General features: G+C 41.0%; 1 protein-coding gene across 1 annotated transcript; it reads left to right on the top strand.

Moving 5' to 3' along the window:
• The first annotated feature begins 1,202 nt into the window (after positions 1–1,202).
• PPP1R3C (protein phosphatase 1 regulatory subunit 3C) lies at positions 1,203–7,883 on the top strand. Its single transcript, XM_082269274.1, has 2 exons — positions 1,203–1,328; positions 6,366–7,883. Exon 2 carries the CDS (start codon positions 6,367–6,369, stop codon positions 7,312–7,314), a length of 948 nt encoding a protein of 315 aa, XP_082125400.1. The 5' UTR covers positions 1,203–1,328; position 6,366; the 3' UTR covers positions 7,315–7,883.
• The last annotated feature ends 9,923 nt before the right edge of the window (positions 7,884–17,806 follow it).

Below are 17,806 nucleotides of genomic sequence, written 5' to 3'. Positions count from 1 at the left end.
CACCAGGGCCACCTACCAGTGCAGGTCAGTGCCACCTACCAGTGCAGGTCAGTGCCACCTATCAATGCCCACCAGCGCCACCTACCAGTGCAGGTCAGTGCCACCTATCAATGCCCACCAGCGCCACCTATCAATGCCCACCAGTGCCACCTATTAGTTCCAATCAGTGTAGCCTATCAGGGCCCATCTGTGCTGCCTCATCAGCACACATCAATGAAGGAGAAAAATGACATTTGAAAAATGTTATAACAAACTTTAGAAACTGTTTTTTTTTTTTTAAAGTTTTCAGTCTTTTTTTGTTTGTTCAGCAAAAAATAAAAACCCCTGTGGTGATTAAATACCACCAAAAGAAACCTCTATTTGTTTGATAAAAATGATTAAAATTCCATTTTGGTACAGTGTTGCATGACCGCGCAATTGTCATTCAAATCGCGACAGCGCTGAAAGCTGAGAATTGGCCTGGGCAGGAAGGGGGTTAAAGTTCCCAGTAGGCAAGTAGTTAAACAAAGAGACAGGGATGCTTGTGACATGATGGTCCATATACTGTATGAGTACACGGCAGGCTGGTCACCCTTCTGTCTGGACAGTGGCTTATAAGTCTACAATGCTAACTGCGGGGACATTTCCATGTATAGATGCAGCGGTGTGTGCGGCCCATTGCTTCCTATAGATGTGTACAGAACTTTCATAGGTGTGCCGGATGTGCCTGGGTACACCCTAATCTTCTTGTGCGGTGCAGATTCCCCCTGCTGATGTTTCATCAAAGCCCCCCCCAAAAAAAAAAATAATAATAAAAATAAAAAAATACTGACACCTTGTAGGTTTTATTAGATTTGGGGCGCACATACTAATGCAAAGGGCTGCGCACCTAGGAGAACTTTATCCATCCAAATGTGGAGGAGCTCCGATTTATTTCTACTTCTACATCATGTAACACTTGCATCATACACTGCCTTCTGCCGCTGCACACTGTGAGTGCGGTCCCTTCCACACATAGGACACAGTCTTTGATGGGACACCCCTGTATTACTCATTGACTAAGTGCTCCCCCCTCCCCACCACGTCTGTCTGTAGGGCGCCGTGTCACCGAGTTCAAGTGGCTTGAATCACGTTCTAGCTGTCAGAATCTCCAGCGCTCTGATAGGCCAACGGGACGTGAGGTGAAGTCCGATAGGTCAGGAGGGCGCCTTCACGTGAAGGGGGCGGTGTTTATGTAGATAACCAGGCTGCGCAGGCTGGAATGTGTGCCAATCGTCTAGAAGTCAGAGAAGAGGAAAGAGGAGGAGGAGGAGGAGGATAGCGACTGGAGCTGTCAGTGCTGTGTGCAGGTACCGACCACACACCCCCTTCACCATCATCATACACACACCGATCATCTATATACTTCATCTCATACACTTCTCTGCTGTGTATGATATATCTACTGCGAATAGTCTACGCAGTATATTGTCATCTCTATACACTCCATCCATTCTAATAAAAGTCACTTTACAAAGTATAATGCAGTCTATACATGGAAGCATACATAAAGCTGCCTTTATATGTGTAGCTGAAATGAATGTGCATCTGATGATACAGTTCTGGAAATGTTAGTAATGTTTGATTATATACCTGTATAATAATAGGTACAGGAAGAAACATATACAGTATGCATTATACTAAATACAGGAAGACACATCGAATGTATAATACTAAGTACAAGAAGACTCATCGAGTGTATAATACTAGGTACAGAAAGACACATCAAATGTATAATACTAAGTACAGAAAGACTCATCGAGTGTATAATACTAAGTACAGAAAGACACATCGAATGTATAATACTAAGTACAGAAAGACACGTCGAGTGTATAATACTAAGTACAGAAAGACACATTCAATGTATAATACTAAGTATAGAAAGACACATGAAATGTATAATACTAGGTATAAAAAGACACATTGAATGTATAATACTAGGTATAAAAAGACACATGAAATGTATAATACTAGGTATAGAAAGACACATGGAATGTATAATACTAGGTATAAAAAGACACATGAAATGTATAATACTAGGTATAAAAAGACACATTGAATGTATAATACTAGGCATAGTAAGATACATCAGATGTATAATACTAGGTATAAAAAGACACATTGAATGTAAAATACTAGGTATATTACTAGGTATAATGTATAATACTAGGCATAGGAAGATACATCAGATGTATAATACTAGGTATAAAAAGACACATCGAATGTATAATACTAAGTATAAAATGACACATCGAATTTATAATACTAGGCATAGGAAGATACATCAGATGTATAATACTAGGTATAAAAAGGCACATTGAATGTTTAAGAGCCCATTCAGACTAGCGCGACTTGTCAGGCGACTTATCAGCCTGACAAGTCGCGGTAGGTCGCGGTCCATTGAGTAGTACAGGAGCCGTTCTAATAGGAGCGTCACAAGTCGCTCCGACTTAGAAAAAGGGTCATGTACTACTTTGGGGAGACCTGGGAGCGACTTGCATAGACTTCCATTATGTGAAGTCCCTGCAAGTCGCGCCGAAGTCGCGGTGCACAGTGGTGCACACGACTTCACAGGTCGCCCCCCGAAGTCTGATCGCCTCAGTGTGAACCGGCTCTAATACTAGGTATAAAAAGACACATTGAATGTTTAATACTAGGTATTGAAAGACACATTGAATGTATAAGACTAGGTATAGAAAGACACATTGAATGTATAAGACTAGGTATAGAAAGACACATTGAATGTATAAGACTAGGTATAAAAAGACACATTGAATGTATAAGACTAGGTATAAAAAGACACATTGAATGTTTAATACTAGGTATTGAAAGACACCTCGAATGTATAAGACTAGGCATAGGAAGACACATCAGATGTATAATACTAGTAGGATGTTCACTGATCTAAAAAAAAAAAAACGTTTCTTCCTAGGTATTTCTTGCGGAATAGATAATGAAAATGCAGCAACCACTCAGGAAATGTTTCTGAACGCTCTTACGGTGGCCATACACAATCTGTTTGAATGATTCTTCACAGAATCAAATAATATTATCAGATCCATGAATTGTCAAAATGTCATTGTCAAAATTATTCGAATCAGTCTTGCCAGAAAATCTGATCATAGAAATATAGATAATGTGATATTATCGTTAAGTGTATGGCGCATTAAACAATCAGAACATATTTCTGATTGGACAGTAAATCTATCGACAATACAATTATATATAAATTACTATCAGTTTTAGAGCTACTGAGAATATGTAATATGGGAACCTGCCTGAACTATCCAATCAGACAGGGCCCTTGTACTACATGCTTGTTAGGAAATCCAAAGGAGATTGTACAATCAGATTGTAACATGTGTGGTGAGCCTAAAAGTAGATATCTGGTTGGTTGCTCTGAGTCTCGTTCTGTGCTCTAGATTTAAAAAAAAAAAGAAAAAATAGACAATTTGTGACCCCTTTTTCAAAGTGAATGCAAATGTTAAGATTAATGTGTGTTGATAAGTTTTCCCTTGTGGGTTAATTGCTTGGCATGTCTGGAGATAAAATAGTCTGCTTATTAAATTGTATTTCTGCCAGATATTGGCTGTTTATGTTTGCATGCCAGCATGGCACTCCCTGGGGAAATTCATAAGAGAAAAAAAAATCTGCAGGAGAGCGAAACAAATCCAGGTAGTTTATAAGGAGAAAATAAATATAAAATAACAAATATACTCGCCAATTAACACGAAAACACATATATAAACCTTTGTTATTGTGCAGACAAAATAAAAAGAAATAACAGACCTGGTATGCATTTATTCCCTTCACAATATTTTATTTATTTTTTTAACAATGTATAAATATAAATACTGTAATAATGTCCATTCGATGATAAATATCTTAGCCTCCCTATTTAAACACAAAAGCATAGCCAGGGTGTCTAGATTTTTTTTTTTTTTTGGTATTTGCACTGTTTTTGCACATTTTTATGTAGAAATTGTACAGGAGCAGAGTCACGTGTTTTAGCCCCATTTAAGCAACCATTTTTTAGGCATTAATAATAAAGACTATGGGGCCAAAATTCTGCCTGAATAAAGTTCCCTTACTTTTTCAAGCTTCACGCTACAGACAGCAAGAGTCACAGCACTCAGGTGTGAACGTGTCTGTTGAGAATAAAGGGACTCTTTATGTGAAGCGCTGTTGCACTTTTGGAATCATGTGACAAAATGCTCAGGTGTGAGTGGAGGATTATTCCTTCTGATAGGCAAACAGTGTCCCAGCCCTTTTCCAAATTATTTTTAGTGATATCCCTTTACCAGCCACATCCCAGCATCCCCATCCATCCCTCATAGATAAAACTTCATCTAATTAATAATGACCTCTTGTAAAAGGGTAAGGCCCCTTTCACACAGGCGGACCGTTCAGATCCGCCTGTCCATTTTTTTGGCGGATCTGAACGGTCCCCCCATGCATTCCTATGGGGCATCGGATGTCAGCGGAGACACCCGATCCGATCCGTCAAATCTGGACGGTGGAAACCCTATTTTCCATCCGTCCAGCGGATGGGATCGGATGAGAACGGACCGATGGTCCGTTCCCATCCGATTCCCCCATAGAGATCTATGGGGCTGTGACAGCTGTGTCTCCGCACACAGCGCAGAGAACAGCTGTCATTCTCCTGCTCAGCGGGGGATCGGCGGATCGATCCCCCGCTGAGAAAAGCGGAGTCCGTTTGACGGACTTACTGTGTGAAAGGAGCCTAAATCACACTTGAGGTTTTTCTTGAACTAATTCTTTTTCAGGTGGTGCTAAGGCAGGCCATAGATGTTTCGATTTCCTTTCCTGCAACCACAAGGTACAGGATTGTTCAATTCCCCCATCAACACAACCAGTAATGATGGGGGAATCCCTCCTGTGGAGCTATTGTGTTCTCCTGGCAGGGGGGGCGGGGGGGGGGGGCGCAGGGAGCCTTCCCTACCAGGACAACACAATGATTATTGCATGTAAAAATCCAACATACTGGCTGTACCCAAGTCGATCGATAGATTACTTGGGTACAATCGGTCTGTCCATAGGTGTTTTGAATCTTGGCTGGTTCCTGCTGAACTGGCCGATATTTGAACCAACTATGGCCGGCTTTTCCAGTGATCAGACATCTCCAGTGATTCTCAATACATAAACTCCATACAGGGTATAAATATTATTTTTTTATATTAAAATAGGTATTAAAACATTAATAAAAAATATTTAATGATTACATCTGTTAAGTGCATACAAGCACCATTGATTAAAGCATACAATTTGATAAACGATCCAGGTAACCTGATCTTGCATAAAAGGCAAACCTAATAAGTGCAACTAAGCCCCATACTAACGCGTTTTGCTACGTGACTTCAACTGCAAGGATATCAGTCACACAGACGCCTCTATTATAGTTCTCTCCAGGCTCTGTTCTCTTAACCCATCACTTTCCTGCTCCATATACCAGCAACATCACATACATAAATGCCTAACAACCTACAAAGGCTAATCCTAATATAATAAATAAAAAGTTCTGTATTTACCATGCATATTATTACTTTGTATTTCCCTATTTTGACCTATCTGTGATAAAGAAGTTTATATCAAGGTGTCGTTTTGATAATATTGAAGGGCTGCAGCTGGGTGGGAATTTTTTAGTTCAAGAGCTTGGAAACTAGTATTATTTACATGGTTTGCAAGATTGCCAAGATTTTGTGCAAAAGCAGGAAGTTGTTTGCATGGAAAAAGTCTTGTGAGCTTGTGTTTAGATTGGATTACTTGTGTTATTACATTGCAACCACCTTCACAGTATAATTTATAGGGCCTTTGCTTGATATGTAACTTTATTTATTGGGAAATGTGCTTTAACAAGCCTGTAAAGCAAGTATAGAGCTTTCCCTTGTTTAAACAGGAGGTATTCACATAGATTTTCATCTCCTCTATCATTGATGCAAGCAACAGATGTTTAATCCTCACTGTGGCTTAGCGGGTGTTTCTTAATCCAGTGCTAAATTGGTCACGTCACTTTAGAATTGATTTACTAAAACTGGAGAGTGCAAAATCTGGTGCAGCTCTGCATAGAAACCAATCAGGTTCCAGGTTTTATTTGGCAAAGCCTAATTGGAGGAGCTGAAGTTAGAAGCTGATTGGCTACCATGCACAGCTGCACCAGATTTTACACTCTCCACTTTTAGTAAATCAACCCCAGTACCTTTTTTCTTTTTTTTTCACCCTTTATCTTCATATTTCAATTTACAGTGGCTTTAATGAGGCATTTTAAGATGATTGGCACTACTTGTTCTGTAATATTAAGACATGTTTTTATTTTTTTTCTTCCCCAGAATGATCCAGATTTTGGAGCCACGTTCTCTTCCACGATCCATTATGCCTGTTGATGTTGCTGTAAGGATATGCTTAGCACATTCACCTCCTCTAAAAAAATTTCTCAGCCCCTATGATGACTGCAGGGGCCGGAATCTTGTCAATCGTTTTAAGCCACTAAGGCCATGCATTTCCTTAAAAAAGGAATCGGATACTAGGAATGGTGAGTGGAACCGATCGAAATCCCGAGCCAAAAAGAAAGTGGTCTTTGCTGATTCCAAGGGGCTCTCGTTGACATCTGTGCATGTATTCTCAGAGTTTAAGGAAGAGCCTGACACTGACTTCAAGTTTGATCTGATTTATCTTGAAGGCATCACAGCCAGCTTGAAACTACATGAAGAGAAGAACTTGATCCTGGGATTCACTCAGCCCTCAGCTGATTATTTGCAGTTCCGCAGTAAAATCCAAAAGAACTTCATTTGTTTGGAAAACTGCAGTCTTCAAGAGAGATCCATTTCGGGAACCATCAAAGTAAAGAATCTGAGCTATGAAAAAGAAGTCAAGGTGCGAGTAACCTTTAACACCTGGAAAACCTACACAGATTTGAACTGTGTCTACATGAACAATGTGTATGGGGGCACAGACTGCGACACCTTCTCTTTTGCAATAGATATTCCTCCCAGCATTCCCAGCCATGAAAAAATTGAGTTCTGCCTGTCATACGAATGCAATGACCAAGTGTTTTGGGATAACAATGATGGACAAAACTACACTATAGTGCATGCAGCATGGAAATCTGATGGTGTGCAGATCCATTCGCTTATAAAAAAAGACTTAACCTCATACAAATTACAAAACCACAAACCTGAAAATGACTTAGATCAATTTGGAACACCCAAAACATCCATAAGTATCTATCCCGAGTGGCAAAGTTGGGGTAAAATAGGGAACACCTCACCTTACTGGTGAAAATCCTTGGCCATCATTCTTAATTATCGAAAGAATCTCGATGTCCTAGGGCACAAAGAGCACATAATACGTAAATGCTACATGTTATGTAATGGCATCAAGGCAAAACAAGATTACGTTATTCGAGCGTGAAAATAATTGAGGCAGCAAGCTTTCCTCTTAAGAAAATTGTAAAGGTCCAAAGCACCTACAAATCCTGGATAAGCCAGCATTAGAATAGAGCACATGTGCCTATCAACTACCAACTCAATTGATGCCATTAAAAGCCTATATATATCTAACAAATCTAAGAGTAGCGTGTTGGAGAGATAGAGTTTTATAAACTGTATAAAAACACAAACAGAAGTTGATTAAGAAAGTGCAATAGTATGGGTTAACCAAGGTAATATAAACCTGAAATGGGGGTGAAGTATAAAATTCTATTCAATCCATGAGGATAGGTTTAGGAGCTGACTCTTAGGTGTACAAATGGTTGCGGAAAGTGAGTTCAGTTTTGTGGAGCATCAAGGGTGAATTCCATTTACATTAGATAAGCACAAATCCTAAACACTACAACATTTCATGGTTATGTAATGATGATTAATCAGCGAGCAAATACCTAAGCTACCTGTGCTCACCTGAAGATGTAGCTTCTCTGTAGAGCTAACTAGTGGCTAGATGTTTTACTCTTCAGTATCTTGCGTTTCTGATAATTTAATGATCTTTGAACAAGTGCCTTTCAATAATGCCAAAAAAGGAAAAATGCAAAACTGAGGGTTGTACACTAGATTTTAAATGGCAAAATTGTATTGTGAGTGCCATACAAAATAATAAACAAGCCAACCAACGTAAATACATTATGCCACCACTTCTGTAAGGGCCCGTTCACACTGGGGCCAAGCTACTTTGCCGGGCGACCTCATAGGTCCTCATAGCTCGCACCGCGACCTCGGAGCGGCTGACACGGACTTCATAACATTGAAGTCTATGCAGGTCGCTCCGGGTCGCCCCAAAGAAGCTCCAGACCCTTTTTCTAAGTCGGAGCGACTTGTGTCGCTCCTATTAGAACGGGTCCGCAGCTTCTCTATGGAAGGCGACCTACGGCGACCTGTCAGGCGACCAGGTCGCCTGACAGGTCGCCCCAGTGTGAACGGGGGCTAATACTTGCTTAGTAATCTCTAGATCAATCATAAGGTACTAATAAAAAAGTCAAATGAAAATATCAGTATTAAAATGGCACTTAATTAGGCCCTTAATTTTAAAAAATGATATTGTTCTATAGCTGTGTTCCCTTTAATAAAATGCACTTATTTCTTTTGCAATCTGTAAGATTGTGTATAAACTATGGTTGATAAATAATTTAGAGCAATGAGCTGTGATGTGTTGTATTCCAAAGCAACCAATCAGAATGTGAATTTAAGTAAGCTAGTGCAGGTAGACCTACGAGAACTGATCCGTGATTGGATGTTTCTAGTAATTGCACAGCACCGCTCAATTGTAAAGTGTAAAATGAAAACCTATGTTTACAAAACAACTACAGAAGGTATGAATCCCAATCCTTCATATTGAAGGTAATAATTTTGTCGCACCTTTTTTTGTGAATTTGGTATTTAATATAATTGTAGATTCCTGAAATAAATGATGAGTTGATTGTAGGTAATGTTATTTTGCACATGGGTAGACAAATCCTTTGAGATGTTTAATTTTTTTTCCCCCAGAATGGGCTTTTATGTTGATGAGAAGATACATTTTCAAGGGCAAAGACAGCTTTATTAATATAGATATTTTTGGGTATTTGTCACAGCTGTTTCTTCTTTCTGAATAATGTTAATTCTTTTTTCATCTGCAGTATTTCATGTCTCCCTAAACTTTCTGTGCACTTTTTGGATTCTTACAGATGAGTTATATTTTTGTACTGTGTAGCAGGGTTGAACGTAAAGCTTTGAAAAAGATAAATTCAGCTAATGCTTGAAGAAACTGTGAATTGAACGGGTATGCCTAATGCAGAAAACAGCCATTTCCAATGTCTGGTGGTCCTGGGTTTATAATATTCATGGAAATGAGCACATGGAATGTTTGATTGCCACTTTTTGGAGAGTAAGAGATTGCGATATTTTTGTATTTCTGAGAGTTAATGGATGTCAAAATTGCGATGGTTCCTATGACATAATGTACATTTCCTACTGTAACGTTTTATCACTATAAAATGGAACTGTATCATGCAAATGTTTCTGGCAATAAATTATGTTTTTCTATAATGCATTGTGACTCATGTTTTGTTTAGATACTTCATTGACAGAAAACAGGAACATTGGTAAAACTTTATACCCTTTCACACGGGGCGGATCTGTTTGGATGGACTCCGCTTGCTTAGCGGGGATCGCTCCGTTGATCCCCGCTGAGCAGGCAGATGACAGGTCCGTCTTCACTCACTGTGCAGAGACGGACCCGTCAGAGTTCTGCTCTCCTCTATGGGAAGATCGGATGAAAACGGACAGCCTGTCCGATCTGACCCACTGGTTGGATGGCGAGCGTATTGCCAACCATCTGTTTTCATCAGATCTTGTCGGATTGAATGCCAGATGGGTGTCTGCTGACATTTGACACCCATAGAGGTCAATGGGTGGCCAGATTGGGTCTGCCTCTTCATTTTTTCAGGTGGACCCGATCGGGCCACTCATTGACCTCTATGGGGAGGCAAATGTCAGGGGACACCCACCTGGCATCCAATCCAACAAGATCTAATGAAAACAGACAGATGTCAATACATACACTATCCGATAATGTGAAAGGGGCCTAAAGTTTGCAAAATTGCAGTTTAGAAAAAAATTAAGAATTAAGCCATGCATGATTGGTGCCTGCATCATTGGAGATCTCAGAGGAATGATCTTCTTCATCTGTTCTTGCCTGCATCACTACATCATCCTGATTTAGATCTACTTAGCCCTGACATGCTGAGGAGGAGGAGAGGCCACACTCAGGTCATGATACTTATAAAGCTAGAGCTGCCCAGGAGAGTTTTATTAGCCCAAATAAAATTGCTAGTGACCAAAGCCTCCAAAATTGGACCTACAAATGGCAATTTGATCACGCTGGCATTGTTTATGTTATGCTGCTAGTTTGTACATTCAAATAGTACCTAACATAAAAAATGTAAAACAACCAACGTATTATTCTATAGGTTCTCTGCTTTCAGTAAATAAAAATTTCAATATGTATATGAAGATCCTGCATGGAGGATCTTCATTTACATATTGATGTCTGTAGGGTATTTTAGTATAGAAGCTGACTAGTCCTAACTTTTTAGATCACTTTCTTGTGCGATTGTGTACACTTTTTTTTTTTTTTTTTTTACACATTTGTTTTCATTAGGACTGGTTGTTTTCATCCTTAGTGTGGAGGGGTTTATAAATTGGTATTTAGGTAAGTCTGGCAGTGAAAGGGTTAATGCGAACCTGTGATTTGCTCATGCAATAGGTTCACTTCAATTGGATCTCACAGGAGCTGGACAAGTTTGCGTTAATTCTCGTTCAAAATATTTTATTAGTTGAGTTTGCGTTAATTCACTCTTGACTGCCACTAATAAATTCCTGTAAGATGGTGACCCTGGGTGATGTCTGAACAAAGATTGCACTGTCCTTCTGTAGAGAAAAGGAGATGAATGTGTTGGCATGTCTACTGAGATTTTTGAGAAAAGTAATACATACTTGTAAGATTTTAAATACATTAAAGCTGTAGTATAGGTATGACAATTTTTACCTACTTACATTGGTCCATTTTGGAGCAGTGTAAAGCCTAGTACACACCATCAGGTTAAATGCTGGGTTAAACGAAAAAAAAAAAAAAACTCGGTCAGAGCAACTGTACTAACAATCCAATGTTTGTACAACGATCACCCTTGCTGTTCCATTGTGTTCTGACAGGTCGGACAGCCCCCCCATCTTAAGAACACTCTGGTCAGCTGCTGGTTTTCCAGCATACACGTCCGAAATAATCTGTCTGGCTTCTGTCAGGGCCGGTGTGTATCAGGCTTAAAGGTATTGTAAATGCAGAAGGCTTTTTTTAGCTTAATGCATTCAATGCAATAAGATAAAAAAACATTTTTTTCTGTGTGCAGCAGCCCCCCCTAATACTTACCTGAGACCATCTTTATCCAGCAATGCTGCAGGAATGTCTCATCTGCCCGGGACCCCCCCTCCTCATTGGCCAGACAGCTCTGTGGTGCAATTGGCTCCTGCTGCTGTCAATCAAAGTCAGTCAGCCATTCGGAAGAGAGGGGGTGGGGCTGGGTCACGGCTCTATGTTTGAATAGACATGCAGAGCTATGACTCGGCCTTGGTGCCCCCATAGCAAGCTTATTGCTGTGGGGGCACCCAACAGGAGGGAGGGGTCACTCAGGAGCACAGAAGAAGGACCCGAGAAGAGGAGGATCCGGGCCACTCTGCAAAACTAACTGTGCAGAGCGGGTAAGTATAACATGTTTGTTATTTATTTTTTTTTTAAAAGAGACTTTACAATCACTTTAATTATATCTGTGCCATACCAATTGGATCCTTGTGGAAGCTGGAATTCACTGTAGTAGTGGCCCTTACTATAGTGATCTCCACTAGATTCAAGTCTCTGTGCCGAGTGGCTGCCTTGCTGCATTGTGAACAAAGAAGGTTGCTTGCATGGAACAGGTGCCGTTCCGAAGAACACTTTGCATTTTCTTAATGGATGCAGTGTTCTCTGATTGGTGGAGAGGTGAGGAGATGATGTCATAATCTCCACTTTGTCCAATCAGAGAACACTTTGCATTTATTCAGAAAATGTGAAGTGTTCCTTGAATGGCACCCATGCTGTGTTCATTAATTTCTCAGTAAGGGAAGTGAAGCTAGCGGCAATAACTGGAATAGCGGGGGATCTGGGGGGATCTCACAGGTATAGCACAAACATAGTTACATTGGTCCAACCTGGAGCAATGTACAGTAACTATGTAAAAATTGCCATACTTAAACCTCAGCTTTAACTGTTTGAAAAAAAAAAAAGATTTTTAGCATCTCCAGCAACCTTCTGGACGTAGTATACCAAGAATTAGAGGTAATTAAGCTGGACTAGTGCGTGATAAAATGTATTTTTTTTCCTAGAGTTTGACTTTATATGAGTAGACAAGGGAGGGAAGGGGAGAATTAACATCAGGATCTCACCTTGTCCATTTAGAGATCCCCTTGTATATAGTGAAAAGAATACAAGACTTTCTCTAAATAGAGGGTTGAAGAGCTAGCGACCCCCAGACATGGGAGTAATGCCCCATACACACGTGCAGATTATCTGCAGACTTTTGTCTGCAGACTTACCAAAACCATATAATATGAGGTCAAACCTAAACACTTTCAATTTGTATGCAATCCGGCAGGCCCTTGCACTACATAGAAAAGGTAAGTCTGCAGACAAAAGTCTGCAGATAATCTGCACGTGTGTATGGGGCATAAAGGCCCGTACACACGTACCGATCGTCGGCATACAAACGTCGGTGGACGAAGGATCTGCCGATTGTACGCGTGTTAGTATGGTGCCTCCGACAGCTGTCTGCGCACAATCCGCGGACAAAAGTCTTTCGTGCAAACATGAAAATATTTGTATGCCGACACCAGAACGGACGATTGTTCGCCTGTCAGTACACAATTCGGCCGACAGACCGCAGATTTGCAAGACTGGGCATGCTCAGAAAATAGAAAACACAGGGAAAGTTAACCATTACATGACATCACTTCTGCAGTCGGCGGACAAAATTCTTGTGCTGTCCTTGTGCTGTCTTTGCACTTTTCAGCAGACACCGACATCCCGGGGAGAAAAGAGGAACATTTGTAAGCCGACCATCGGTACGTGTGTACGGGGCTTAAGTCACACATGTGCAAGTCTCAAGCAAGTCCCAAGTTACTGTGGCGAAAAGCAAGCAAGTCGAGTCCCTGCTAGAAGTCAAGCAAGTCAAGTCATTTATTTTGGTCAAGTCACAAATCAAGTCAAAATACTGATCTACCCCAATTTTCACCTTTAAATCAGTTAAAAGTCAGTGGTCAGGAAAGGTTTTGTTTTATTTTCAACATTAACAAAACTGCTTAGTGCTTTTTTCTTGGCATATTAAAGAAACACTTTGAATGCCCAAACAGCTCAAAATCCTTCGTCCGGTCATGTTTCAACACCACAGTCACTAAAAACATGCAAAGTATTTCCTTTGTTAAAAAGCCAGTGTCCTAAAAATCTGAACACACTGAGGTGTTTTAAGTGACTGTGGTGTCAGAAACATAACAGGCACATTCATTTTGCATTAATACATCTTGGAAAATGCAAATTTTTAATAACTTAAAAAAGTAAAGTCATTTCGAGTCATATGTCTCAAGTCAAAGTCAAGTCTCAAGTCATGAATACCAAGTTAAAGTCAAGTCGAGTCTTTTATCAATTTTAGCCAAGCAATTCTCAAGTCCTCAAACTGGTGACCTAAGTCTGACTTAAGTCAAGTCGTGTGACTCGAGTCCCCCACCTCTGGCGACCCCTAACATCAATGTATGAGCAGTGGTGGAACGCACAGCAGCTGAGACAGAAAATCAAGGCTGACAGTGCAATGTCATACAAGGAGGATTTTGCATCCCCAGCAACCTACTGGGCATAGTATACCAAGAATTAGAAGTAATTAAAAAGGAGCTCCAGCTTCCTCAAAAAAATCTTGAAAGTCAGCAGCTATAAATACTGTAGCTGCTGACTTTCAATATAAGGACACCTATCTGTCCAGGGATCCAGTGATGTGCTCACCCAAGCCGATTCTTCAATTGGCTTTGGGTGCAGACGCTGGCATCTTAGGTAAGGGAAAATAGCAGTGAAGCCTTGCGACTTTACAGCCTCTTTCCTACTACTCATGCGCGAGCCGTGCTGCACATTTCGATTGGTCCCACAGTCTTCTGGGACCTGTGATGTATCCCAGAAGGCTGCGGAGGAGGGGGGGGGGGGGTGAAATTCTGCACAGATCGCCGTATCGATCTGATCGGATGTGGGAGAGGGTACCTGTCAAAACCAGCGGAACTCCCCTTTTGAGTGAAGTTCCGCTTTAAGCTGGACTAATCACAAAGCAAAACATTTTTTTTTCCTGGAGTTTGGCTTTCTCTGAGTGGACAATGAGTGGGAAGGAAAGGATAGGCATCAGGATCTCAATTTGACCATTCAGAGAATCCCTTGTATTCAGTGAGCAGAATACAAGACATTTTGTGAATAGACGGGTTGAAGAGCTAGCAACCCCCTATCATCACTCTATGAGCATCAGTGAAACTCACAGCAGCTGAGATGGAAGATCAAATCTGAGAGTGAAATATGGCATGACACAGCAAAGATTTTGCATCCCCAGCAATCTTCTGGATTTAGTATACAAAAAAATTAGAGGTACAGTGCCTTGCAAAAGTATTCGGCCCCCTTGAATTTTGCGACCTTTTGCCACTTTTCAGGCTTCAAACATAAAGATATAAAACTGTAATTTTTTGTGAAGAATCAACAATAAGTGGGACACAATCATGAAGTGGAACGAAATTTATTGGATATTTCAAACTTTGTTAACAAATAAAAAACAGAAAAATTGGGCGTGCAAAATTATTCAGCCCCCCTTAAGTTAATACTTTGTAGCGCCACCTTTTGCTGCGATTACAGCTGTAAGTCACTTGGAGTATGTATCTATCAGTTTTGCACATCGAGAGACTGAAATTTTTGCCCATTCCTCCTTGCAAAACAGCTCGAGCTCAGTGAGGTTGGATGGAGAGCATTTGTGAACAGCAGTTTTCAGTTCTTTCTACAGATTCTCGATTGGATTCAGGTCTGGACTTTGACTTGGCCATTCTAACACCTGGATATGTTTATTTGTGAACCATTCCATTGTAGATTTTGCTTTATGTTTTGGATCATTGTCTTGTTGGAAGACAAATCTCCGTCCCAGTCTCAGGTCTTTTGCAGACTCCATCAGGTTTTCTTCCAGAATGGTCCTGTATTTGGCTCCATCCATCTTCCCATTCATTTTACCCATCTTCCCTGTCCCTGCTGAAGAAAAGCAGGCCCAAACCATGATGCTGCCACCACCATGTTTGACAGTGGGGATGGTGTGTTCAGGGTGATGAGCTGTGTTGCTTTTACGCCATTCATAACGTTTTGCATTGTTGCCAAAAAGTTCGATTTTGGTTTCGTCTGACCAAAGCACCTTCTTCCACATGTTTGGTGTGTCTCCCAGGTGGCTTGTGGCAAACTTTAAACGACACTTTTTATGGATATCTTTAAGAAATGGCTTTCTTCTTGCCACTCTTCCATAAAGGCCAGATTTGTGCAGTATACGACTGATTGTTGTCCTATGGACAGAGTCTCCCACCTCAGCTGTAGATCTCTGCAGTTCATCCAGAGTGATCATGGGCCTCTTGGCTGCATCTCTGATCAGTCTTCTCCTTGTATGAGCTGAAAGTTTAGAGGGACGGCCAGGTCTTCGTAGATTTGCAGTGGTCTGATACTCCTTCCATTTCAATATTATCGCTTGCACAGTGCTCCTTGGGATGTTTAAAGCTTGGGAAATCTTTTTGTATCCAAATCCGGCTTTAAACTTCTCCACAACAGTATCACGGATCTGCCTGGTGTGTTCCTTGTTCTTCATGATGCTCTCTGCGCTTTAAACGGACCTCTGAGACTATCAGAATGCACGTGCATTTATACGGAGACTTGATTACACACAGGTGGATTCTATTTATCATCATTAGTCATTTAGGTCAACATTGAATCATTCAGAGATCCTCACTGAACTTCTGGAGAGAGTTTGCTGCACTGAAAGTAAAGGGGCTGAATAATTTTGCACGCCCAATTTTTCAGTTTTTTATTTATTAACAAAGTTTGAAATATCCAATAAATTTCGTTCCACTTCATGATTGTGTCCCACTTGTTGTTGATTCTTCACAAAAAATTACAGTTTTATATCTTTATGTTTGAAGCCTGAAATGTGGCAAAAGGTTGCAAAGTTCAAGGGGGCCGAATACTTTTGCAAGGCACTGTAACTAAGCTGAAGCCAGCACATGTCATAACATATTTTTCCTTGAACTGTAGCTTTAAAAAAAAAAAAAAAAAAGAGAAAAAACAATATAGCATATATAACTGCAACACAAACCATATTGTAATTGAATGTTATTAGAAATGATCTTTCCTTTTCAATCTGCAGCTGTTGTAATTTTATGAAAATTCAAAACAATATGGCTACCTGTAGCTGTTCTGTACACAGAATGTGTACTGACCACACCCCAGAAACATCATTTCCTGCTTGTGTGATTGGCTCACCAATTTTCCCAGAAGTCTGCCTGAGATACAAGTCAGATTTATGGCATCCCCTGCAACAAAAATGTCATTTTGGTGAGATACCCAATTTGAACACGTCTAAAGGGATGCAGGCCTAGCAGATTTCCTCATTAGGGCTCTGCAGATGCACAGCTGATTGATAATTATGAAACCACTCCCATTAGACTTACACAGCCCAGGGGCACAAAGGAACAAACAGGGATTTCTTCAGAATAACAAAATGTAGAAATCTGCAACAAAGGTTGTTATAATCCTTGCAATGTGCATAGATCACCCAGAGGGGAATGTTTTCTTCCCAGCAAAGGGGGTGTTACGCTTTACTCAAAATTGGAACTTCCGCTTATCTGTCTCCTTACCCCCTCCGGTGGCACATTAGGCACCTTTCAAGGGGAGGGGGGTGGGTACCTCTTTTTGACAAGAACCCTGTCCCCACTTCCATCGGACCTCCCCGAGAGGAGGCGCGTTAGAGGTTCTGCCCCCTGATCCTCCCTCTGCTTCCAGGCCAATTACCGAGCGCAGGAGGGACCTGCCCGTGAAGCTGCAAGGCTTCACTGCGTAGTTCCCTTACCGGCAATGGCGGCAGCAGCACCCGACAGCCGATGCCAACATCGCTGCATTCCAGGACAGGTAAGTGTCCTAAAATTAAGTGCTGGTTCACATATATGCGATGACAGACTGCTATGCAAATCACATGCGATGTCTGTGCGATGCAAATTCAGCCATACAGATTATATGGCTAAATTTGCATCGCGCTCAGACACAACTCACACAGGACCCTATTTTGGGTCCGCACCAGAATCAGATTGCATGGGTGTTCACACCTATGCGATCCGATTCATGTTCCAACTGACAGTTCACACTGCAATATGCAAACTAATCTGGGGGTGTCGTTAACTCTGTATTGACACCCCCAGCCATTTCCATATGGCAGTGTGAACTGTCTGCAAGTCGGGAACCCGCAGTGGATTCGCAGGGTTCCTGCATCGCATTAATGTTGCATGGTGATTATTTTAGTAACCACCGTTGTAGCTTACAATACTTTAACCCTGGTACACAGAATTCATTTTTTTCTGTTTAACAAAAACCCATCATCTCTGGTCAATGCAAAGTTAGTACAGCGATCTCCCCCTATTGTGTTTTGACAGGCGGACGTCCCCCTCGCCAGAACACT

This window comes from Pelophylax lessonae (assembly GCF_965119305.1).
Source record: "Pelophylax lessonae genome assembly, chromosome: 9".
Taxonomy (NCBI): domain Eukaryota; kingdom Metazoa; phylum Chordata; class Amphibia; order Anura; family Ranidae; genus Pelophylax; species Pelophylax lessonae.
The sequence above is the reverse complement of the archived record's forward strand: the minus strand, read 5'-3'. Positions and strand labels throughout refer to the sequence as shown.

Excerpts from the sequence above, each read along its gene's own strand:
- PPP1R3C (XM_082269274.1), top strand. The coding sequence starts at position 6,367 with ATGATCCAGATTTTGGAGCCACGTTCTCTTCCACGATCCATTATGCCT.